Below are 24,990 nucleotides of genomic sequence, written 5' to 3'. Positions count from 1 at the left end.
CTTACAGGAAGTAGAAGATTTGACAAATGACCAGGGATGAGTATAAAAATATTGCTCGGGCATGCAGGAGTGAAATCAGGAAGGCCAAATCACATCTGGAGTTGCAGCTAGCAAGAGATGTTAAGAGTAACAAGAAGGGTTTCTTCAGGTATGTTAGCAATAAGAAGAAAGTCAAGGAAAGTGTGGGGCCCTTACTGAATGAGGGAGGCAACCTCGTGACAGAGGATGTGGAAAAAGCTAATGTACTCAATGCTTTTTTTGCCTCTGTCTTCACGAACAAGGTCAGCTCCCAGACTACTGCACTGGGCAGCACAGCATGGGGAGGAGGTGACCAGCCCTCTGTAAAGAAAGAAGTGGTTCGGACTATTTAGAAAAGCTGGACGTGCACAAGTCCATGGGGCCGGATGCGCTGCATCTGAGAGTGCTAAAGGAGTTGGCAGATGTGATTGCAGAGCCACTGGCCATTATCTTTGAAAACTCATGGCGATCGGGGGAGGTCCCGGACGACTGGAAAAAGGCTAATGTAGTGCCCATCTTTAAAAAAGAGAAGAAGGAGGATCCTGGGAACTATAGGCCAGTCAGCCTCACCTCAGTCCCTGGAAAAATCATGGAGCAGGTCCTCAAGGAATCAATTCTGAAGCACTTAGAGGAGAGGAAAGTGATCAGGAACAGTCAGCATGGATTCACCAATGGCAAGTCATGCCTGACTAATCTAATTGCCTTCTATGACGAGATAACTGGCTCTGTGGATGAAGGGAAAGCAGTGGACGTGTTGTTCCTTGACTTTAGCAAAGCTTTTGACACGGTTTCCCACAGTATTCTTGCCAGCAAGTTAAAGAAGTATGGGCTGGATGAATGGACTATAAGGTGGATAGAAAGCTGGCTAGATCGTCGGGCTCAACGGCTAGTGATCCATGGCTCCATGTCTAGTTGGCAGCCGGTATCAAGTGGAGTGCCCAAGGGTCGGTCCTGGGGCCGGTTTTGTTCAATATCTTCATAAATGATCGGGAGGATGGTGTGGATTGCACCCTCAGCAAGTTTGCAGATGACACTAAACGGGGAGGAGAGGTAGATATGCTGGAGGGTAGGGATAGGATACAGAGGGACCTAGACAAATTGGAGGATTGGGCCAAAAGAAATCTGATGAGGTTCAACAAGGACAAGTGCAGAGTCCTGCACTTAGGACAAAAGAATCCCATGCACCGCTACAGACTAGGGACCGAATGGCTTGGCAGCAGTTCTGCAGAAAAGGACCTAGGGGTTACAGTGGACGAGAAGCTGGATATGAGTTAACAGTGTGCCCTTGTTACCAAGAAGACCAATGACATTTTGGAATGTATAAGTAGAGGCATTGCCAGCAGATCGAGGGACGTGATTGTTCCCTTCTATTCGACATTGGTGAGGCCTCATCTGGAGTACTGTGTCCAGTTTTGGGCCCCACACTACAAGAAGGATGTGGAAAAACTGGAAAGAGTCCAGCGGAGGGCAACAAAAATGATTAGGGGACTGGAACACATGAGTTATGAGGAGAGGCTGAGGGAACTGGGGATGTTTAGTCTATGGAAGAGGAGAATAAGGGGGGATTTGATAGCTGCTTTCAACTACCTGAAAGGGGGTTCCAAAGAGGATGGCTCTAGACTGTTCTCAGTAGTAGCAGATGAGAGAACAAGGAGTAATGGTCTCAAGTTGCAGTGGGGGAGATTTGGGTTGGATATTAGGTAAAACTTTTTCACTAGGAGGGTGGTGAAACACTGGAATGCGTTACCTAGGGAGGTGGTGGAATCTCCTTCCTTAGAAGTTTTTAAGGTCAGGCTTGACAAAGCCCTGGCTGGGATGATTTAATTGGGGATCGATCCTGCTTTGAGTAGGGAGTTGGACTAGATGACCTTCTGAGGTCCCTTCCAACCCTGATATTCTATGATTCTGTGATTCAATTAGCTGCCATGCAGAGGACAGATCACTGTGACACCTTAAACAGGTGGGGAATCAGAAGCTTGAACGAAGGAGGTGAAGACCCTGTTTTCATATAAATCATCCCTAATTTGGTCACCCAAGGAGGGCTCCCCCAGCCAGCAAGCCCAGAATCCTTAGGCAGGCTCCCAAACCAGTAATCCGGATGGCTGATGTAATATGGGAGCATGTTATTGGCACTTTGCCGTCACAGAACATTTCAAAAAATAACACAAAGGGAAGGCGGAAAAACAAAGACAAACAAGCAGACAATGGGGGAAAAGGGGTAGGATCATTTCTAAGGAGAAGATTTTTCAATTCCGCTGCTCTTTAACATCCCTGCCATTGGTTTGTGTGCAAGTGACTTACTTTCCTCATTTATTCCCTCAGGCTATGTCTACATAGGCACTTTTGTCGCTAAATTTGTCGCTCAGAAGTGTGAAAAAACACCCTCCTGAACAGCAAACGTTTTAGTGATGAAAAGCGCCAGTGTGGACTTTGTCGGCAGGAGCCGTGCTCCGGTTGATGAAGCTACCGTCCCGCGTTGGGGGTGGTCTTATTTTGGGGCTGGGAAAGCTCTCTCCCGGCGATGAAGAGCAGCCACAGAGCGCACCTGACAATGGTGTGTCTGCAGTGGCACAGCTGTGCTGTTGTAAGGGGCGCTGTGTCGATGTAGCCTTAGGTGTGATTCCCCCTCTAATCCTGCCGAAATAACGTAAATAAAAAAAGCCTGTAAACATCAGTCAGCAATGGGCATGAGGGGGGTGGGTCTCAGAGCCCGGGCTCCTTCCCCATCCCAAACCTCTACAATGCTACTTTTAGCCCCGCAGCCCCAGCCCCTGCTAGCCCAAGTCAGCAGACCTGGGCCCTGAGACTTGGTGCTGCGGGTTTTTTTATTGCAGTGTAGACATACCCAACGTGCACTGCAGTGAGGTCGCCTGCAAAGGGTGCTGCTGTTTGGGCAGGGAAAGGAGTGCGTTCGCTCTCCTGACAAATGTCGGAGAGTAAATTTCACATACAGAAAGTGATAGCCTTAGCTTCAATAGCCTAAGAGCCAAATTCTGGCCTTGCATTCGTGCAGGTGGCTCCCACTGAAATCACGTGTGTCATCTGAAGGCAGAATCTGGCCCTTACCATGTAATAGTCACAGACAAGATTAACGTCTGGAACAATCATTGAGTTACATGACTACACAAATGCTGGACGGTCTCCAGGCTACATCATTCCCACTGATAAAGAAGAACAAAGAGGACTTATAGTCCTTTGAAATGTCCTTGTAAGCCCGGTATTACTTAGGGGCCTGATTTGCCTCTGCTTCAGATAGATCAGGAGTGACTACACAGAAATCAATGGAGTTACCCCAGTGTGTCGCATGAGAGCAGAACCAGCCTGGTGCGTGCTGCTTTGCTTTGGTTTTTGTTCTTTGTAGTTCAAATCCATCCCTGATGTTAACTTCATTCACTTCACTCCCACGGCTGGACATATCCTCCTATCTGTGTATTGCCCTGTGCAATGCCTCTGAGTTTTGTTTGCTTTTGTTACAAATTATTAAAATACATAAAATAACGGAATGTTTCTTACATCATTTCCCCCTGGGCGTGGAAGCTAATCAATGGCACATTTTCCTGAAAAGCAAAGTCCTGTCTTTAGAGAGCCTCCTCAAAAGGCAGTATGGTCCCTGGCTGAGGCACTAGAGTAGGAGTCAGAAGGCCTGCATTCTATTCCTGGCTCTGACTCAGCCTGCTGGTTGAACTCTGCCAAATCACGTCATCTCCCCGTGCCTCAGTTTCCCCAGCAGTAAAATGCTTGGCGATCTACAGAAGAAATGTGATATATAAGAGTATTATTCCTCCTTCCTTCAGTTCTCTCTCTTTTGCACCAGATAATAAAACCTGGATTACACTGATGCCATGAAAGTATACTGCCTTACAGACTCCTCTTTCACATAACGTATTTTTTGCATCTTCTTTTTCATTACCACTGCCACATGCAAGATATAATCAGACACAGGGGCTAATTTCTGTCTCCAGTTTTGCTACAAGGGGGTCACCTCAACATGTGCCAGTGAAAACAAACAAAGTCATTCACTCAACAGGACAAGCCTTAGCCTTAGCAGGGTTAACACAAATTCTCATCTATCCTTTCAGCTGCTCATCTTTTAGCTAACTGTTACTGACAGCTAGGCAAGCGCTGGGGCATTGGCTGGGAACACCTGCTGGTATCACGGTTACAGCACTGACTCCAGATTGTCGCCATGTCAGTGACATATAAGCTCAGACATAGCACATGACAGTGACAAGCAGCCACTTAACAAAGTGACTAATGCTTTGGTATTGATGAAATAACATGAAGCTGAAGTCTGCTTGTCAGCTACTAAACATCTCCTATGAATGCTACAGAAGGGGAATTTATGTGAATGATATCCTGCAGGAAAGATCTTATAAGCATGAAGATCAAGAATTCCCTTGGCCCTCGCAGCTTATAGAAATAGAAAGTAGGCAACTTGTAAGCAAGCATCGGGCCAGAATTCCAAAAGAGCTCGGGGCCAGATTTCCAAGTGCTAAGCTCCCAAAATCAGGGCCAGACTTTCAAAAGTATTCAGCTCCCATCATGCTGAGCTGTTCTTAATAGCTGATCGCTTCTTTCTGGTGCCTCACTGAAAATCTGGCCCATAGTTCTTCCATTGCTATCAGTGCTTTATAGATTTCAACTCTATATCCTGCTGAATACCTACATTCAGGGATGGATTAAGGTGGAGGAACTATAAACCCATGTTTAGGGCTCCAGCTTCTGTGGTTGCATGGTGAGACCAGAATCTCCACATTCATTTTAAAAAATCATTGCGCTAGCCCTCATGAATGCAAAGAAAAGCTTGCAAATCTAACCCACAACTGATGCCTGCCTGAGTCTGCAGAGAGCCTGAAACAACAGCTCCAAGAGATGTGAATTGCCCCATTCATCTTTACTCTGAAGTCTGCTGCCACCACAAGGAGGGGTGGGGCCATGGTGTGGGGGCAGGGCAACAGCATGGGGACAGTGCCATGAAAGTCTGTGTAGATTATGCCTAAGATCCCAGACTAACTTAATTCAGTCCTGCCTACACTTAAATGTCCAGCACTTGTCACACTTGTGTCTCTATACCTATTCCAATTTAAATTCAGTGAGAGCTGTAGGGGGTTTGCTGCCACTACAGCTGAGAGGTGTGACACCCAGTGCTGGCAGACAAATTCACCTTAGCTCAGCTAAAATAGCAACATGGATGTTGAGGCACAGCTGATGGCTCGGGCTACCCACCCAAGCCCACTTGACTCCCTGGGTCTGAGCTCGGGGGGTTAGCCCCAGCCAATGCCACAACACCCACACTGCTATTTGCAGTGCGCTAGCTCAAGCTGACTTAGTGCAATTCTGTCTACCTGTGCTGGGAATCACACCTCCGAAATACAGTGCAAACACACCCAAGGTGATCGGCACTTCTCAAGGTTTGGCCCAGAGGAAGAATATACATGGGCACAACTACTAAAGTAGTGGCAGCTATGTAAAGGTGCCAAACTTTTAGTTTCTGTTCATACTGAGTTCACATGTAGCTGCATTATTATCTACGGGTGAAGCTAGAAGTGGTCATATAAAAATCTGCAGTGGGTGAATATACACATACAACCAACATAGCTCTTTTGAGTCTTACCAATGCGGTTATAACTTTATAATCATTTTAGTTCGTTTTTAGGACATGAAAAATAAGTCAACAAAAGCAATTGAAAGAGCACTTTCAACATTGCCTTGTAATGCTGGAAACGCACACAGCATAGCCCTGTGCTAACGCAGGAGAACCCAAGCATGAAACTGATTGCAAATGGCAAAGAGAAGTGTGAAATCTGCTTTCTCCGTAAAATCTCAGTCAGAAACCAAAAGCAGGGGCACAGCAGAAATGTCAAAAAGTAAATTGGAGTTAAAAATTCTTTCCGTTTAGATCATCTGCTGTTTGACCAATATTTCAGAGAAGTGACTGTGGGCCTGATTTCCCGTCAGAGGTTACAGTAGGTGGGTGAACATTTGGAGGACAAAAAACTGTCATTAAAAATAATGAACAGTACATGTGATAAAGTTGTGTAAGTACTTGGTCAGTGAAGTGAAACCAGGATCACAAGGGATTCTAATGGCTAAAATCACTTGGTTTATTACCCTATCGAAAAAAATGAACTTTTTAAACCTGGAACCTGTTCCTACATCCCTTTAACCTGGAGCCTGTTCTTGTATCCCTTATTCCTATGACTTTAACTTACTTGTGCGAGGACTCCCATTAACTTACATTTGACTGTGAGGAAGGATTTGTCTTTTGCTAATTGCTGTAAATCATAGTATTTTAAACAGATTATCTGGCTTGACCAGCGTGATTCAATCTAAATTCCAGACCAAGGGAGTGTGCATAGGAGGAAATAGGTTACCAGGCCTTTGTTGTTAAAGTCTCTGCTCTTGCACTGAGCCAGGAGTTTGGCAAGATCGGGGTGCGGGGTGGGGGAGAGAAGAGAGCTCAGTGACTGGCTGTGTGTGTACAGGGGAAAAAGCAAAATCCATGGCTGGACCAAAATCCAATGGACTGGGGAAAGCTGGGACCCAGGGCTCTGAGCTGGTGGATTGAGGAACGATGATGATCAGGCTTGGCGAGGATGGGCAATGGACTCTGGAGTGGTGAATAAGCTGTCCAGTTTCCTCTGGGAAAGGAAAGAGACCCGACCAAGAGGTAGAATGTGTGGGTGTATTGGAGGGTAGGTCAGGTCTCACCCTGAAGAGGAGACCAAACTCTTGGCCAAAGGAAACAGTAGGCTCCTCAGCTGTTCCCTCCCCCACGCTTCACACATGAGCCCAGCCAGCCCGTGAAAGAAGCAGTGGGTGGTGGGCATCTTCGGCTACATGTTTCAGGTTTTCAAAAAGGTTCAGTGTGCTGAGTCAGACACAGAAGTACTGGCAATCTGCCAGTGCCCCAGCCTACGTTTCTGAATTACAGCCTGGGACTCTTCCAACCTCTTCCGAAGAGCTCAGAAAGTGCTTAGCAGCTTTGCAGATTAGCTCTTGTTCTGCTGTGCACCAGTTGCAGCTAATTCCGGTGATGTAGCCCCGCTAAGAGAAATGGATAGGATCTCCCGGGGATCATAGATCAGAAAACGAAATCCGAATTCCCTGCCATCATCAAATGACCAGGCTGCAGAAACTAAAGGAGTAGCAGATAAGAGAACTATCCTCCCACCGCCAGGCTTGGGGAGCCCGATTCTTTAAGGACAAACATGAAAGAATCACAAACAGAAAAGTAAATCAATCCATCGCCCCATGCTCAAACGGCCTTTCCTCAAACTAATCCCTATCTGCACTGCTGAAAAGGCTGGGAGAGGCAGACAAAGAAGCTTTGGTGGTGGTGGGGTGAGCGGTAGATGGGGTGCTGTGTCTACCGCTCGCCCCATGCCAACAGATTTTGTTTTCAATGCAATAACAGGAGGAGGAAAACGTAATGCAGCACTTAGCACCTACATAGTGCTTAATATGTTCCGAGCGCTGGATCTGAATGCAGCCTTCCACAAATGGACAGCCCCTGCCTATACAGGAGGAGAATCAGACCCTTTGGAGTTGGTTAGTCCATGCAAACAGGATTTGCAGAATCAGGCCCAACGATTCCTTCTTGCTTCTGGGTTCAATCCTGCTCACCTTCCCCACACCAGCAGTCCCCCAGGGCCCCACTCTCCACTGCTTTGCACCCTGTGTAGCCATTTACACTTGTGCAAAAAGAGCGTAAGGTGGGTATAAGATGCTACCGTACCAAACTGGAGCACTCTACAGCCACGTTGCACAGGTGCAAATAGCTGCATAAGGTACATGTGGAGAATCAGGCCTACTGACTTCAGTGGTAAGGCACTGCATGACTTGCATGAGTAAAGCAAGCAGCATTTGGGTCTCAAATCTCTCCCTTCAGGCTGGGGAGTAGTATTGTACCTATCTGACAGATGCGGAAACTGAGGCACAGAGCGGTTAAAGTGACTTGCCCAAGATCACACTGTAAGTTAATGGCAGAGCCAGGACTAGAGCTCAGGAGGTCCTGGATTTCAGATCTGTTCGCTGGTAGCTAGCCGGGGCTGACTCACAATGGGTGAGACAATTACATGGATAGATAGGTTACCAGTAAGCAAGGGAAGGGTGCTCCTTCAGGGCTTGCGTTGGAAGGGCTGGAAGCTTCTTCAAGTCGGTCTTTACAATTTCATTGCTGAAAGAGAGAGAGTTGAAAAGGGGGATCAGACTACAAGAAACCACCACAATATCTGATATGACCCAACCCAGCTGGCTGGCTGCTATGGCTCTGCATCTGTTCCTCCTTAACGAAATGCACTGGGCTCTCCTTTCTTCCCTTTCTTTCCTTCAAAGGCAGCGTAGTAATTTTTTCCTCCAGTACCACACTCGGAGCAGAGCTGTCCCAGCTGGCTACATTTGTTCATCTCATATAATCGCCTCAAAATATAAATACCCCCCAATGGTACAATTTCACTGAGCAGCACTGTGGGTAAATGCATATGGAAAGAGGAGCAGGGGGGAGAAATGGCTGCACAAGGCACCTTTGTTAAAACAATTCCCGTCTGGTGCAAAATGTTGCATTTTGTTGTCATAGCAACACAGGTTGCTTGTTAGCACATCACCACGGTGATCCACTCTTTGCACTGGTTCCTCACTGAGCAGGGGCCCATTTGCGGCCTATGTCCTATTATTCAAAACCCTCCCTGGGATTGGACCCAGCCACCTGAGAGAGTGGCTCCCCCTCCACGACCTCCTCTGGTGGCTGTGTCCCACGGAAACAATGAAACTGCAGACCAATAGGGGGAAGCGGGTGAGCACGGGTGATGAAGGGATTGCAAGAACTGGAGCTCAGCTGTGGAACTTACTTTTATAGAATCACAGCAATCCCTCCCCCCAAATAAATAAGCATGTTAAAAATATTCTATAAACCAATCAGGCTGCTTCCGCTTCTCCTACAGGCTGGGAAGGAAAAACAGAGAGCGAGAGCGCAAACACTTGTTATTTTGATTTCTATTTTTATATGTAAAAGCCACTCAGATACAATGGTAACAGGGGCAATATAAGACAGTCTGTGTGATGTGAAACGCCAGAGTTAAAACACTCACCGACTTCCCTCTTAACAGCAATTTTTCCTTCCTCAATAAAATGTGAGTTTGCCATACCCTCTCCTCCCCAAATATCATTTTCTGTATGATTATTTAAAGTTGCTCCTCCTTCTGTTGTGGGTTCTTGATACTCATAGAAGCCTCTAATGCACAGACACAAACACTTTTCTTTGAAGTTAATTGGCGTGCTGTTGAAAGGTGTCGGGCCGACAGCCTTGGAGACCGAAACCCTCTACCCCCCTGCAAAACAGGTACAGAGTAGGCAACAATAGCACAGCCAATGTCATTCACACCCTGTGGCCCATTCAGTCTTCGGCCTCATTGCTGAATTATGTGGATGCTTCTCCATTGAGATATGGACTGAAACCACATTTCACTGAAGCTCATTTCACACAGGCTAAATCATAGCCATTTTGTTGAGGACTTTCAGTCCCTATGAAGATGGGCTGGGCTCACATCCATGACACAGAAGGGGGAAAAAAGAACAAACACTAGGACACTAATCGATGGTAAGATAGCAAGAAACCTCCCCTTGAGTAATAATCTTACCCTTCGTCACACTGGTGTAAGTCTGGAGTCTATTTAAGTCAATAGAGTTACACTGGTGTAAAACCAGTGTAAATGAGATCAGAATTGGCTAGAAGAAAGTTGTTAAGTTAATATACAGTAATAATTTGTGATTAGTTAGTAAGGAAAAATGATGGTGGTATTTAGAAGCCATTCAGAACAGGTAAGAAACTTCACTCTGGAGCTTGGTGACCATCACAGGTGAAGTGATTTGCTAATGAACTATCTCTGGTGAAAGAAGAGATTGTGATGCAACTGACACCACTTTAGACATGTTTCAGAGTAGCAGCTGTGTTAGTCTGTATCCGCAAAAAGAAAAGGAGGGCTTGTGGCACCTTAGAGACTAACAAACTCAAATTGAGCATAAGCTTTTGTGAGTTACAGCTCACTTCATCGGATGCATCGGATGCAAGCATTTTGCCACAGCATTTCTCCACTCACATACCACAATGATAGACACTGTTTAAGAACCTAGATGGATATGTCCAGACTATAGTTTGTGGTCATGTTTTAACTCATGTTAATCTCAGATACCAATGTCAGATGACTTTTGGCAAATGCAGACCTTTTACGGGCTACCATTGTCTTCTACCCCATCATTCAGTTGTCAATCCTTCTTAAGAACAAATGTTCAAAAATCATTCTGGTGTTTTACTTCTGCAGGACACACATATCTGCACAAGTTTGAGATGTTGCTCTATTCAGCATTATCCGCTGATCTGACCTCTATGCTCTGTGGCGGACAGAAGAGTCAACCCAGATAATACCACCTTACCATGTACATAATTCATTGTACTTGCTCAGACAGGTCAGTCTCCTCTACAGCAACTGTGCACGCGACCCTTGCCAACCTTTTTTAACATTGCGAAAGGCTTGAAAAAGTCAATTCTCCAAGAAGCAGCCAGCACCCACATTGTACCTCTGCTCAGGCAGGTTCCATATAAGAAATTTGTCTGAATTCTACTGTGACGTTGCACCCCATAATGCTTTATAGAAATATGCTTATGAGTGTAAATATGACATAACTGAAATATATTTTATGCTAGATGTGCCATGTAACATATCTTTGCAAAGGTTATGTTCGACTGAATGTATTCATCCTATTCGTATGCATGTATCATTTTTATATCTGAAGTTATGAGCGTTGGCTCTATGCTTGTATTTAAAGTGTTTGCTGTAGGAAGCACCTAAGGCAGATTTGGCCAACATGGTGTGAAAGGGTTATTCAAGTAATTGGGAGTACTTAGCTAACAACTGACCTTGGGAGATGCCAATCCACATCTGAGCTTTCCTGGGAATGTTCAGGCTAACAGGTGGGCAACGGTGTTGGCCTGTAGAGAACTGAGATATGCATGGACATGTGACTTGCCCATGTGACTCCAAAACGCCATCTTGTAGCTGTGATTCTACACAGGGGGGGAGAGGGGTTTCCACCCACAAGAGAGAGACTATATAAACCCCTGGAAACCCCTCTATTTTGTCTTCAGCTGGCTCAAGAGATAGCCTCTCCACCCCAAAGAGATGCCTGAAAGAAACTGGAACAAAGGACAGCAACTACAGGGTAACTGAGTAATCGCTGGACCCAGACTAGGAGGAAGTCTAGTCTGTAAAAGAAGCTTATTGGAACATCTCTGAGGGTGAGATTTACCTGCATTCAGTTTCTTACTGTATTAGGCTTAGACTTGTGTGTTTTATTTTATTTTGCTTGGTAATTTACTTTGTTCTGTCTGTTATTACTTGGAACCACTTAAATCCTACTTTTTATATTTAATAAAATCACTTTTTACTTATTAATTAACCCAGAGCAAGTATTAATACCTGGGGGGAGCAAACAGCTGTGCATATCTCTCTATCAGTGTTATAGAGGGCGAACAATTTATGAGTTTACCCTGTATAGCTTTAGACAGAGTAAAGCGGATTTATTTGGGGTTTGGATCCCATTAGGAACTGGGTATCTGAGTGTTAAAGACAGGAACACTTCTTAAGCTGTTTTCAATTAAGCCTGCAGCTTTTGGGGGATGTGGTTCAGACCTGGTCTGTGTTTGTAGCAGGCTAGTGTGTCTGGCACAACCAGGCAGGACAGTGAAGTCCCAAGCTGCCAGGGAAAACGGACTTAGATGTAGGCTCAGCACATCAGGTGGCAGTCCCAAGGGGGTTTCTGTGATCCAACCCGTCTCATCTGCCAACAACAAAGGGAAGTCTGAGAAGTTTCCAAAACACATCTGGGAAACAAAGGGAAGTGATTTCTAAAATGGGCTGTTCCAAGCCCCAAACCAGAAAGTTGTCAAACAGATGACAAGTCTAATGATGATGAACTGCCCTTGAGCGGCTGGAGAAATCCCAGAACTGGTATTGACAGCCTGTGAAAGGATGAACTAATCCTGTGAACTCTGATGCTTCCCTTGGTGAGGGATATAATTGAACCATGGCAAAAAGTCTTCTAAGGATCAGAGGAAAAGTAAAAGTCATTAATAGTGGGATTGGATGGGGTGGCCTTCATGGACAGCATCAACACAGTGTGAATCACAGAATCATAGAATATCAGGGTTAGAAGGGACCTCAGGAGGTCATCTAGTCCAACCCCCTGCTCAGAACAGGACCAATCCCCAACTAAATCATCCCAGCCAGGGCTTTGTCAAGCCTGACCTTAAAAACCTCTAAGGATGGAGATTCCACTGCCTCCCTAGGTAACCCATTCCAGTGTCTCACCACCCTCCTAGTGAAAAAGGTTTTCCTAATATCCAGCCTTTAAATGTTTTAAATGTAAATGTTACTTTGGGTGGCAGAGTGTTCCTGTTCCACAGAATGGGTCCATCACCAGCGGAGATAGTTCAAGCTCATACCACCCTGCCAAGTATAGCTCAGAGGATCACCTCCCGGGCTGAGACAGCAGTTTAGATTCCATGGCCCATTCAATCTCTAGGTTTCTGCTGAGTCTGCCATGATACTGCTTTTTATTGTGAGGACCCTGGTCTCACGAGAAATAAACTGAGAATCCCAAACAGCCATCACGACCAATACCTGACTTTGGGTGGATTTGAACTGGTGATCTATAGGTGCAAGGCTGCCTTATATATAATTACCAAGTCTCTCAAGCAATTTGGTCACCTAGATATGATGACAGGTTTCAGAGTAACAGCCGTGTTAGTTTGTATTTGCAAAAAGAAAAGGAGTACTTGTGCCACCTTAGAGACTAACCAATTTATTTGAGCATCCGATGAAGTGAGCTGTAGCTCACGAAAGCTTATGCTCAAATAAATTGGTTAGTCTCTAAGGTGCCACAAGTACTCCTTTTCTTTTTGCTAGTTATGATGATTAATGATAATTATACTATATTAAGGAAAAGATTGAACAACAATATGAACATAGATTATAAAAAAATCCATCTATAGGTCAGTTAAGCCATTTTAAAGGGGAGGGGGTAAGAGAAAGAGAATATGGTATGGCTGACTGATCTAAGCACAGGCTTGGAGCCCGGAACTCCGCAGCTCTAATCTTGGTTCCGATACTGACTCCCTCCTTAGGCAAGTCAATTAACCCCTCAACCTCCCCACTGGTACATTAAAATAACAGTATCTATCTACCTCAGGGTGGCTTTGCAAAAATTAGACGTTTACAAGTTGCTTAGCAAATGAAACATGTTACATACTGTTATTCCTGCAAGTAATTTTAAGCTAGGTTACTTGTGCCATCTGCTCTCAGCAAATTCAGAAACTTTCTGCTACATGTAATATCAACCATCAATTACAGAAGAAACTGTAGGCTAACTCTCCCTATTCTTATCAGTCTAATAATTATCTCCATTGAATAAAAGGGGAGGAATGTGCTCTGAGACTCTGGCAGAAAAGGTGCCGTTGCAGGAGCAAGGTTTTATGATCACTATTGTTATGGTGCAATATGAATGGCTGCATGTTGGCTCCTGTAATTCTTAAACCCTAATTGCATAAATGCTGTTTTATTACACGGGATTAAAACTAAGCATATAATTGTTTTCGAGATTACAACAGGCACCAACATGTATATTATTTTAAAATGTCATTTAGTTGCAAATTAGCCCTCTGCCTTCCTTCCCTGGCTGTTGTCACTATTCAACATTTTGTGAGGGGATACTCGCGTAGCTTTCTCCCAATGCATCGTGATTCCTGACTCAAAAGGACTAACAAAGATGGACTGTTTGGGGAGCTATTTAAAAAGAGTGGTTTATTTATTTATTTATTTATTTACTTATTTTAAATCAAGCTGGGGGACAAGTACTCTATGTGACGGGTGGCTAGCTTTCTTGGCATTGTTGTTTAAGATCTAAAATCCTAACCCTCCATTAAACCAAAGGCAACATGAGCTTTCCCACTGACTTCAACAGGTGCTGGATCAGGCCCCGAAATCAGGGAGGATTAAATTGGGGGGGAAAGTTCAAACACTAGCAATATGCTCTGCTCTGCCAGGGCAAGGGCTCCATAGCAGTGCAATATGTTTCAGATGAAGTATTCAAAACTTTCATAGATTCCAAGTCCAGAAGGGATGACAGGCCATAGAACTTCCCCAGAATAATTCAGAGAGCAGATTCTTTAGAAAAATATCCACATTTTGATTTTAAAATGTCCAATGATGGAAAACCCATGACGACCCTTGGTAAACTGTTCCAGTGGTCAATTATCCTCAGTGTACCCTTTAATTCCAGCTTGAATTTGTCTAGTTTCAACTTTCAGTCATTGGATCATGTTACACCTTTCTCCGCTAGATTGAAGAGCCGATTATCAAATATTTGTTCCCCATGTTGGTATTTACAGACTGTGACCAAGTCATTCCTTAATCTTCTCTTTGTTAAATTAAATAGATTGAGTTCCTTGAGTCTACCACTGTAAGACACGTTTTCTAATCCTTTAATCATTTCCATGGGTGTTCTCTGAATCTTCTCCAGTTTATCAACATCCTTCGTAAATTGTGGCCATCAGAATCATAGAATATCAGGGTTGGAAGGGACCTCAGGAGGTCATCTAGTCCAACCCCCTGCTCAAAGCAGGACCATCCAAAATTAAATCATCCCAGCCAGGGCTTTGTCAAGGAGAACAATCACGTCCCTCGATCTGCTGGCAACGGCCCTACTTATACATTCCAAAATGCCATTGGCCTTCTTGGCAACAAGGGCACACTGTTGACTCATATCCAGCTTCTCGTCCACTGTAACCCCTAGGTCCTTTTCTGCAGAACTGCTGCCGAGCCATTCGGTCCCTAGTCTGTAGCGGTGCATTGGATTCTTCCATCCTAAGTGCAGGACTCTGCACTTGTCCTTGTTGAACCTCATCAGATTTCTTTTGGCCCAATCCTCCAATTTGTCTAGGTCCCTCTGTATCCTATCCCTACCCTCCAGCATATCTACCTCTCCTCCCAGTTTAGTGTCATCTGCAAACTTGCTGAGGGTGCAATCCACACCATCCTCCCGATCATTTATGAAGATATTGAACAAAACCGGCCACAGGACCGACCCTTGGGGCACTCCACTTGATACGGCTGCCAACTAGACATGGAGCCATGGATCACTACCCGTTGAGCCTGACAACCTAGCCAGCTTTCTATCCACCTTATAGTCCATACATTATTCCAGCAGACTTTGCATTAGTGCCAAATATAGAGGTAAAATAACATCTCCACTCCTATTTGAGATTCCCCCGTTTATACATTCCAGGATTGCATTAGCCCTTTTGCCCCAATGTCAGACTGGGAGTTTATCCACCACGGCCCTCATATCTTTTTCAGAGTCACTTTTTCCCAGGATAGAGTCTCCCATCCTGTAAAAATTGGCCTGTGTTCTTTGTTCCCAGATGAATACATTTACATTTAGCCGTATTAAAATGCATGTTGTTTGCCTGCACCCAGCTTACCAACCGAGCCACATCACTCTTGTATCATTGACCTATCTTCTTCATTATTTACCACTCCCCCAATTTTTGGATCATCTGCAAATATTATCAGTGATGATTTCTTGTTTTCTTCCAGGTTGTCAAAATAGCGTAGCGCCGAGAACTGATCCCTGTGGAACACCACTGGAAACACACCTGCCTGATGATGATTCCTCGTTTACAGTTATATTTTGAGACTGCTTAGCCATATTTTAATGCATTTAATATGTCTCATGTTACTGTCATAATATTCTAGTTTTTTAATCAAAATGTCATGCATACCAAGTCAAACACCCTACAGAAGTCTATTACTTCAACACTTTTCCTTTATCAACCAAATTTGTAATCTCGGAAAAAAGATATCAGACTAGTTTGACAAGATTAATTTTTCATAAACTCATGTTGATTGGCATTAATTATATTACCTTCCTTTAATTCTTTATTAATCAAGTCCAATACCATCTGCACCAGTATTTTGCCTGGAATCAGTGTCAGGGTTATAATTACTCAGGTCACATCATTTACCCTTTTAAAATATTGGCACAGCATTAACTTTCTTCCAGTCTTCTGGAACTACCCCAGCATTTCCCAGTGTCTTACCTAGAGGTGCCAGGAGGGAGGCAGTCTGTGAGATTTAGGACTGGGTGTATCAAAGGAGTCTAAGCATAGGTGCCGAGTTTCTAATCTGTTGGGGGGTGCTCCCCCTGGCTCTGCCCAGGCCCTGCCCCCACTCCACCCCTTCAACAAGGCCCCACGTCGCTTCTTCCCACCCCCACTCGGCCCCTTCCCCACCGTGTTCCCTCCCCTCCCCCGAGTATGCTTTGCGCTCACTCCTCCCCCTCATCCCCCCAGTGCCTCCTGATGCTGCAAAACAGGTGATCCAGGGCAGGTGGTAGGTGCTGATAGGGAGGGAAAGGCACTGATTGGCAGGGCCTGCTGGTGGGTGGGAGGCGCTGGAAGGGGAGGTTCTGATGGGGGGCTGAACACCCACCATTTTTTCCCCATGGATGCTCCAGCCCCGGAGCACCCCTGGAGTCAGTGCCGATGAGTCTAAGAGAATTCAAGGCCTGAAGTCAATAGGAATTTTGCCACTGAATTCAAAAAGTACAGAATCAAGAGCTAAGTGTCCATCTCTTATTGAAAGTCAATAGGATTTGAGCACCTCATTCCCATAGGCTCCTTTAGAAATCTGAGCCTGAATATGTAATTTTTCAGTCTAAACAACTATATCCTTTGGTAACTCCTCCAAAACAAAGGTGACACGTCCATTTCCCTTAACATACGAAGGGCTTTAACTTGTCTTTAAAAACCTAGCTGAGTAGTACATCCTCTGCCGTTTTGCCTCTCAAGCCATGTGAACTTGTTGGGAAATTCTTGAAACCCAGTCGGCAGTAGCCAGAAAAACTCCATCTGAAGAGATAGTCAGGAAAATGACCCAATCATGCTTCTGTTGACTCCAGAGCCCTTGATAATTACTGTAGAACTCTGCTTGGAATCTAAAGAATTGGAGAGGACTGATGATAACAAACACTGGGCCTTATATGGCTTATTTTTTTCTGTCTCTCCCACACCAGGGGTTTCCATCCCAGGGTTGCTGATGCACTGTGTTTTCGCTATGGCTACACTGGAGAGCTCACAGCACGGCACACAAGCGTCCTTGTGTGTTTCTAATGTGGGAAAATAGGCACATTTGGTGATAACCTTTTCTGTTCTACATTTATAGTCAGGGGAAAGTTCAGAAGGAGAGTCGGGGAAGCCAGAGTCCAAGGGAATGCGCTGAGGGGTGGCGCTGCAGCGTGGCTGCTGTCTTTTGTATAGCCCTGGTGCTAGCAGACAGACTTCCGCTGAATGGCAGCTTTTGGTGTATGATATTCTGCTACTGAATAGCCACTGAGCAAGCCCTTGCCCCCAAGCCACACAGACGTGTAGGCTGGCAGAGGGGCAGAGCTTCCTGTCCTTTGAAATTCTTAACAGTTAGGTCACAAAGGCTGTCTGTCAGCAAACTCACTATAGCACCAACATTTCCTTCAGTGAAGGAACTCTTACCCATTGTAGACACCGGCTATCTGGCCTGCCCATCAAAGGACAAAGCAGAGTGCATCTCTGCCCCTGGAACCAATTTCCACCCAAGGTTTCAATTGGTTCCAGACTCACGTAGCCATCTGCTTTGCTTTGAATGGTGATGGTCGCACATCACCTGTAACTCATTCAGAATGCATCTCAGTCACACACGGCTACTGCCGCCTGCATCAAAGGCTGTGTCTATTCTACCACTTATGTCAGTATAACTTATGTCACTCCGGGCACAGGTGCTGACTCGCCTTTCTCCGGGTGGGTGAGGCTGCGCTGCCCGAGGCCCCACCCCCACTCCAGCCCTTCCCACCCCCGCTCTGAGGCCCCGCCCTTGCTCCGCCCCCTCCCATGAGCATACCCTGCCCTCGCTCCACGTCTTCCTACCCCTGCTCCACCCCTTCCCCACAGTGCCTTCCACCTGCTGCAAAACAGCTGATCAGCAGGGCCTGCCAAACAGCTGATCGGCTGGTGGATGCTAAGCACCCACTATTTTTTCCCTGTGAGCGATCCAGCCCCAGAGCACCCATGGAGTCGGTGCCTATGGCCCCGGGATCTGAATAAGCCACCCCCCTGATCGACATAAGTTACACCGACTTAAGCGCCGGTGTGGACAGTGCTATGCCAGAGGGAGAGCTACTTCCACCAACATAGCACCTGAAGAGTTGGGTTTTTTACTCACGAAAGCTTATGCTCAAATAAATCTGTTAGTCTTTAAGGTGCCACTGGACTCCTTGTTGTTTTTAAACATAGCTACTGCCGCTCATTGGGGGTGGATTAATTAAGTCAACGGGAGAGCTCTCTCCCATGGGCTTAGAGCAGCTACAGCAGAGAGCTTACTGTGGTGCTGTGTGTCTGAAATGGTACATGATCCCCTTTTGGGACAGGCAGGGAGAGTCCAATAAAGGATGGCTAGCATGCCCCAGCACTGGACAACTCATCTTCCCCAAGACCTGCAGCAGGAGCAGCCGTCATGTAACAGGTGACAACTGATCAGGTAAGAATGGCAGAAAGTTGCCACCTGGATTCTGTGAGGTCGCCTCTGATTTCCATGAGGGTTTGCACATTCCCAAATCACTTTCAGAATGCACGAACCCTCATCACCATGAGACGTCACCTCGCAGGGTGATGATGTTTTGATGTCATCATGCCTATATCGCACTGTGCTGATGCCAAGCTGTGATGTAAAGATCACAGCACCATAGGGTTAGATATCAAACCACGCTAGTCCCCACAGGCAGGAATTCTGCAACAAGTGCTTTCGTGGGAATTTTCCCTTCCTTAAAGTTAAGCACCCGCTTAAGTGCTTTGCTGGATTGGGGCCAAAGAGAGACCATTAGTCTCCTGAGCGGTAAATCTGACACTGCTTTCAGGCAGTAAGTTTGTTGAAATTTTCCATTTTCATTCTAAACATGCATCTCTTAGATAGCTTTGTTTCTGCAGAAAGCAGAGTTCAATAGTGCAGCCTTCATGAAATTTATGCTGTCATTTACAAGATATAATCTTTAAATCTCAGTAACAAAGACTCTCTGTAACTGCAAAGCTTCTCCATATCAGACAATAACAAATTCTATTAGTAACAACATTTCAACAATGATTTACCTCAAACACAGATATGTAACAACAGGAGCCACCTTCAGCCCTCGCATACATATGTACAACTCCTATTGTCTATAAACAAAATTACCCCTGCTTGCATCTGGCTGAATTTATCCCTAAGACTTCAAGTTCATACACTGCTGTGTTGGTGAAACCCATAAGCACAGATCTCAGTGGGTGAAATCCTGGCCCCAATGAAGTCAAAGGCAAAACTCTCATTGACTGCAGTAAGGTCAGGATTTCACCCAATAAGTAAACCCTCTCTAGTGAATTTGAAGTGCTCATGAAAGGTGCTGGATGGATGTCCCTGGAGAAAGGGCATAAAGCAGTGCAAGCTTCTCCTATGTTGCTCCTACAACATGCCTCAAACCCAGCCTACAGGCATGGAGGTCAGTCTCCAAGGCCCATTCATATCTTGGCCTCTGTATCATGAGACCGCCAACAGGGTGCCAGTTATAATGGTGGGGTTTGGAAAGCAGACATTACACCGAGACCATCAGACTCACAGAGACCACGACACAATGAAGACTTTCATTCACTATCAAAATTAGTTGGCTACACAGGGAGCATACCTTGCAGCAGTGTGGCCTACTGGATTGTGCATCAGAAGTAGGCTCAGGAGACCTGGGTTCTACTCCTAGCTGTGGCCTACTGGGTGACCTTGGGCAAGTCATTGCCACACTCTGTGCCTCAGTTTTCCCATCTGTAAAATGGGGATACTGAGACCCTTTTTAAAATGCTTTGAGATCTACAGATGAAGAGCACCATGTAAAAACTAGGTACTACCTTCACCCTCACATGGAGGACCATTTAGCCCCACCTAGGGTGAGGTTTTCTGTGATGTTGAAACTTGACCAATTCATTTGACACAGAGCAATGAACAGCCTTCAGTTGGTGAAAACTTTCCACTGCTACTTCCAGCTCTGCACTGGATTGGAATCGGACACCTAAAAGTGAAAGGTTCTACATCCAATCCTCTGAACCACCTCACCCAAACTGCTCAGTCCTCAACCTTATTCAAGTCCAGCCTGTGCATGTTTTTTTATGTACAGGACACTCTGCTGTTCATAACCCTGTGTGTGCTATGGAGGACGTGGTTATCATGGGGTTTGATTGAACTGGGAAAGCATCCCTCACTTGACAATGTGTTTTAAATCAGCCTGCATGATAAAATAGCTGAATGTCTCTCCTAGCTACCTAACTAAATGGCACTGCTGATAATCACACTGCTCTGAAATGGTTGGAATTGAGAAATGAAGCAAGATCAGGCTTGTGTCTCCTTGTCACAAACATGTCAGGATTTCGCAAGCCGACTGGGACTCTGAAAAATGATAGGGCAGAACCAAAGTTCCTTTTTGTTGAGTGTCATCTCACATTCCTGGTTGTTGCAGGGCGAGGTTACAGTATTTGTAATGCACGTTCCATCTTTCCAGTTTTTAAAAAAAATTAAGTTTATGTTAGTGCTGCTTAAAGATCCTAGCCTGTCAGAGCCAGAGAATGAAGTCTCGTTTTATCTGGTCCTCTGTTTAGTCACAATCTTCTGTTCATCCCAGTAGCACTGTGAGCATTCTGCCAATGCATCTCAGCCTTGACTGGAGGGACCTTCTCTAGGGGATGCCTCCCTGCCCAACCATTTGCTGGCTTTCCTTCTGAGATCAGCCGCAAGGATGATTGATGGTGACTCCAGGTGCAGTCAGTTTGAGAGCAGTACAGCGTAATCTATGGTGGGGTTTGTTTTTGTAACATGGACCTAGGTCTGCTCAGTATCAGAATGAGAGCATCCACAGATTTTACACAGGGCACTGAACAGCCATCAGATGATAATGACTTTCAGTCACTACTGACCTGGACCTGATCTGTGCTGGTAACTCAGATGCTGTACGTTTCATTAACAATCCCCCGAGTCATCTAACCCCAGCCACAGGGGAAATTTTTCAGCATTTCTGAAAATCAGGCTCAAACTAAGAGGTCCCCCCATGCAGAGGCCACCTAATACCAGTTAGTGAGAGACTTTTAACATCAAGTCCCGCTGGACATGTGATATTACAACACGGACTGTGGGGGAGTCATTTCCTCAGTAATTTCCTTCTGCAGGCTACCCTGTTTCCTGAACTTCACGAACACATCAAGAAATTCATAAACAATGTAATCACAAACAATGCTGTTTTCAATATGTGGTCTGGGCCAGGGCAGCATTTTGGACCTAAGTTATTACAGGAAATATAATGTCTAGGCTAACAGTGTGAAGAGTTCCCCATTGCAATACAGTTATAAACTGTCACATCAGTCCTCCAGCAGATGTAATCAATTTCACTGTCAGAACAAATAATGGCACTGAGAGAACTTTCAACAAACTTACCTTGCAAAATCTCCTTTCGCCTCCTGTAAAAAGATGGAAAAAACCCAATAGTTGTCACTAAAATAGCAACATTTAATTCAGAAAAGATACATTTCTAGATTTGTCACTTACAAATATCAGTCAACAATAGTTTCCTTACTTAACAAATTTCAGTGGTAATGTCAGTATCAACCCTTTAAACTAAGCGGGCTTGCCATACCACTTTGGGCTGCAATCTGGACAGATCTTACAAATCAAATAGGGTTAGGCATAGCAAGTACTAGGGCTGATGACTCTACACTGTTAGTGGATACCTATGCTAAGTGCTGTAGGAAGTAGAGCTGGTGAATTAGTAAGTGTGTTCTTAGTACTAAACCATTACTTCTGTGTGGTTAAGGGGAAGTGCATTGCTACAAGATCTCCAAAGCCCAAGTGACTTGTGGTCACTGAAAACCCCATGAGACCTTTTGCAAGTATTAGCCCCATTGCTTGGATCAGTTTCCAGTCTGAGTAATTACATTCTGCATATCTAAATTTCCCATTCTGCTTTTTGTTAGACACAGTGTTTTTCTTAAACTGCTGTCCTTCCTACCTAATTAAGTACTTTGGGAAACACTGAGTATATATTTTATGTTTCGTCCATGAAAGCATTGTGATCTATCAATCAACATCAGAGTCCAATCCTATACTGGTGTGTGGCGCTCCACTCCAGTGATGGCATCAGTACCAGAATTTGGTATCTGCTCGAGTCTTGTAGCCATATTTTGATATCTGAAGCATCCCCAAAATTGGTTGTGTCACATTCCCAATATACACAGTGGCTGCCATTAGAAAGTCAACATTTACCAAGAGTTACACACTTTGCTTTAACATGATTAAATTTATAGTGTAGACAGAGCATTGTAATCATTTAGTTTGCAACTGGCCAGTAATGGAGCCTCCACAATGGGCATGTCTTCACTGTAGAGCTAACCTGAACTCTTACTTGGGTGTTGCCTGTAATTCCCCTCCGGTCCATGCACAAAATCCTCTCACACAAGTTTAGTGGTGCTTTAAACCAGGGCTAGTTAGCCTGGCTGGGTGTGCAGGCTAGACCTCAGCTGCTGCTTTCATTTGGGTATCCCACTTACATTGCAGGGAGGACACAAGCTGAACCACTTGAGCGCTGACAGTCCTCCAATGCCTTCCCACACGTCCCCTTGTGTGCACAGAACACACAAATTCTCTCAAAATTCACTAAGAATGAATCATAGAGTTGCTCAGGCTACTGCAGTACAAAGAAGCCTGGGATATGCCCCCAGAAGTCCTAGCGACACACAAGGGTGAGTGCAGAATCAGTGAGGACACAGTAACTTGGGTTTGACTTTGCAGCATGGCTAACCCAAGCTGACTCTGCATTGCAGGTACTGAATCAAAACAGATAGCTGAACGATCCACCTTGTTCTCTACTGGAGCGTATCACACACAAAGGTTGTAATAATTACAACTTGGTCACATATAAAAGTACAGTTATGTTGCTTAATTTCATTAAGTCTGACTTCAAACTACAACCCCAATGTGTGTAATATCCTGTGTTTGTTTGTGATGGTAAATACTTCAGATCACAGCAGTCAGGCATACAGTGGCATACTGGCTGGGGCTTACATCTATAGTTGCTAATTGCTCAAGTTATCCATTAGGATGCAGGGACAAACAATAGATTCCTATCCCTAGCACTAATTCTCACAATGAGCCTGCAGTCTGAGATGTGTATTCACCCAGCAGGCCAATACGCAATTGCTATAATGTGCTTTTAATTGTTTCTCTCTCTCTCTCTCTCTCTCTCTCTCTCTCATTTTTGCTATATTACTCTAAAATTGATCTTAATGAAGAATGAAACTCCCCAGCACTAATTGCTTCTGTAACACAGTGCAATGATTACTATTTATTAACGTATGCTGATGAGATGGCTTGGCTGTTCCACACGGATCCTTTAGGATCAGAGTCTCATGGTTGACTGGAAAGAGACTAAAAACTGCTCTGAGAAGAGGAGAAAAAGAAGAAATCTGCTGACCATTATCTCTGATCTTCTCCCATGATAATTACCGCCCATAAAGAATGACATGCCCCCAAACCCCCCACCCTCTGCCTTTATGAATTATTCCTGCCAGGTCACTTGTACTGAACTACAAACACTACTAAACACTCTTGATAATTGGTGCATCATCCCCCCCTTCTTCATGAATAAAGAGGTGGTCTCAGTAAAATCATAGGCCCAACTTCAATCTTGGTGTAAGCAGGTGTAACTTCACTGAAGCCAGTGGAGTTGCACTCAACAGGTCTGGATTTGGCCCACTTCAGTTTACCCTGATCTCTAGGTTGTAGGTTACATTCCAGAGTCTTGCACCTTGCCAGTCATCTACATTTGGGCAGTCAGTGCAAAATGCTGGCCATTTACATCTGTGTGAGGGAATGGAGGATTTTGATTTGGTAACATTCTGCATAGGTGCAAATGGTACAGGGCAGATAGGGAATCAGTGCTGTTTGAGACAACTTTGCTGCTCATCTGCTGAAGGATTAGGGCTTGTCTTAATTGCAGAGTAAACCTGAGTTAAAAGAGAGCACATGGGTTGTGCCATACATGAGCAAGTATAGCACCAGTGTGGACGCAGCTGTTTTCATAAGAACGCTGCTAACTCGAGAGGAGTAACTTGAACATAGCTAACTCGAGCTAATTGCAGTGAAGACATACTTATAGACATATTAAATCCTCATCCCCAGTTGAACTGGAAGCCTTGGGAGAATTTTGTGTTTCCTGTTGGGCTGTATAAAGCTGCCTCTCAACTGCTTTTCTTTTTGTGTGGACAAGGGAATCCCGCCATGCCATGTAACTTCCCATCCCCTTTCCAGCTTGTTGAAGTGCCCAGGAATAAGTGATTCATTTTGAACTGGAGATTGACTTGAACTACGAAGTTCAGATCTGGTTCCAGATCCAAATTTTCCAGGGTTTTAGTTTGGGCCAGTCTTTTAATTTGGATAAAATAAGACCTGACAAATCTTTTCTGAAGCCAAATCCTAAGGTGGAAATTTAAGGCTTCATTTTCAGAGGTGCTGATACTTGCAGCTCCCACTGACTTCAAGTGGAGTTGTGGGTCCTCAACACATCTCAAAATCAGGCACAACCGTGGGCCTGATTCTCCTCCCACACCAGTGTCCACCAGAAGCAACTCCACTAATTTAGTGCAGTTACACCACTGTAGAATTGGTGACAGAGCAGAACCTGGCCTTGCTTTTCAAAACTGGATTTAATATTTTCACTTTAGGTTTCCTTTAGATACTGGGTTGGCTCTGACACAGGGTAGTCAGCGAATTTGGAAACTTATGTCTCATATGAAAGTAGGGTGACCAGATAGCAAATGTGAAAAATCGGGAC

General features: G+C 45.0%; 1 protein-coding gene and 1 long non-coding RNA gene across 16 annotated transcripts in view; one reads left to right on the top strand and one right to left on the bottom strand.

Annotated features, from left to right (window-relative positions):
* Nucleotides 1-24,990, bottom strand: part of FRMD4A (FERM domain containing 4A) — a 573,140-nt gene that overhangs the window by 71,849 nt on the left and 476,301 nt on the right. For 14 of the 15 annotated variants that reach the window (XM_073328715.1, XM_073328720.1, XM_073328712.1 and 11 more), the window contains 2 exons: nt 21,600-21,622; nt 8,114-8,197 (listed from right to left, as the gene is read on the bottom strand). In XM_073328715.1, the coding sequence (XP_073184816.1) occupies nt 8,114-8,197; nt 21,600-21,622 (107 nt within the window). Of the gene's footprint in view, nt 1-3,531; nt 3,749-8,113; nt 8,198-21,599; nt 21,623-24,990 lie in introns of those variants that run through there. The other variant, XM_073328721.1, reaches the window with a different exon arrangement.
* On the top strand, nt 10,343-15,807 carry LOC140905413 (uncharacterized). The gene is made up of 3 exons (XR_012156845.1): nt 10,343-10,482; nt 11,162-11,311; nt 15,669-15,807. It is a non-coding gene; the product is annotated as an uncharacterized lncRNA (long non-coding RNA).

Source organism: Lepidochelys kempii, chromosome 1 (assembly GCF_965140265.1).
Source record: "Lepidochelys kempii isolate rLepKem1 chromosome 1, rLepKem1.hap2, whole genome shotgun sequence".
NCBI classification, from domain to species: Eukaryota; Metazoa; Chordata; order Testudines; family Cheloniidae; genus Lepidochelys; species Lepidochelys kempii.
This window is presented reverse-complemented; position numbering and strand designations above follow the sequence as displayed.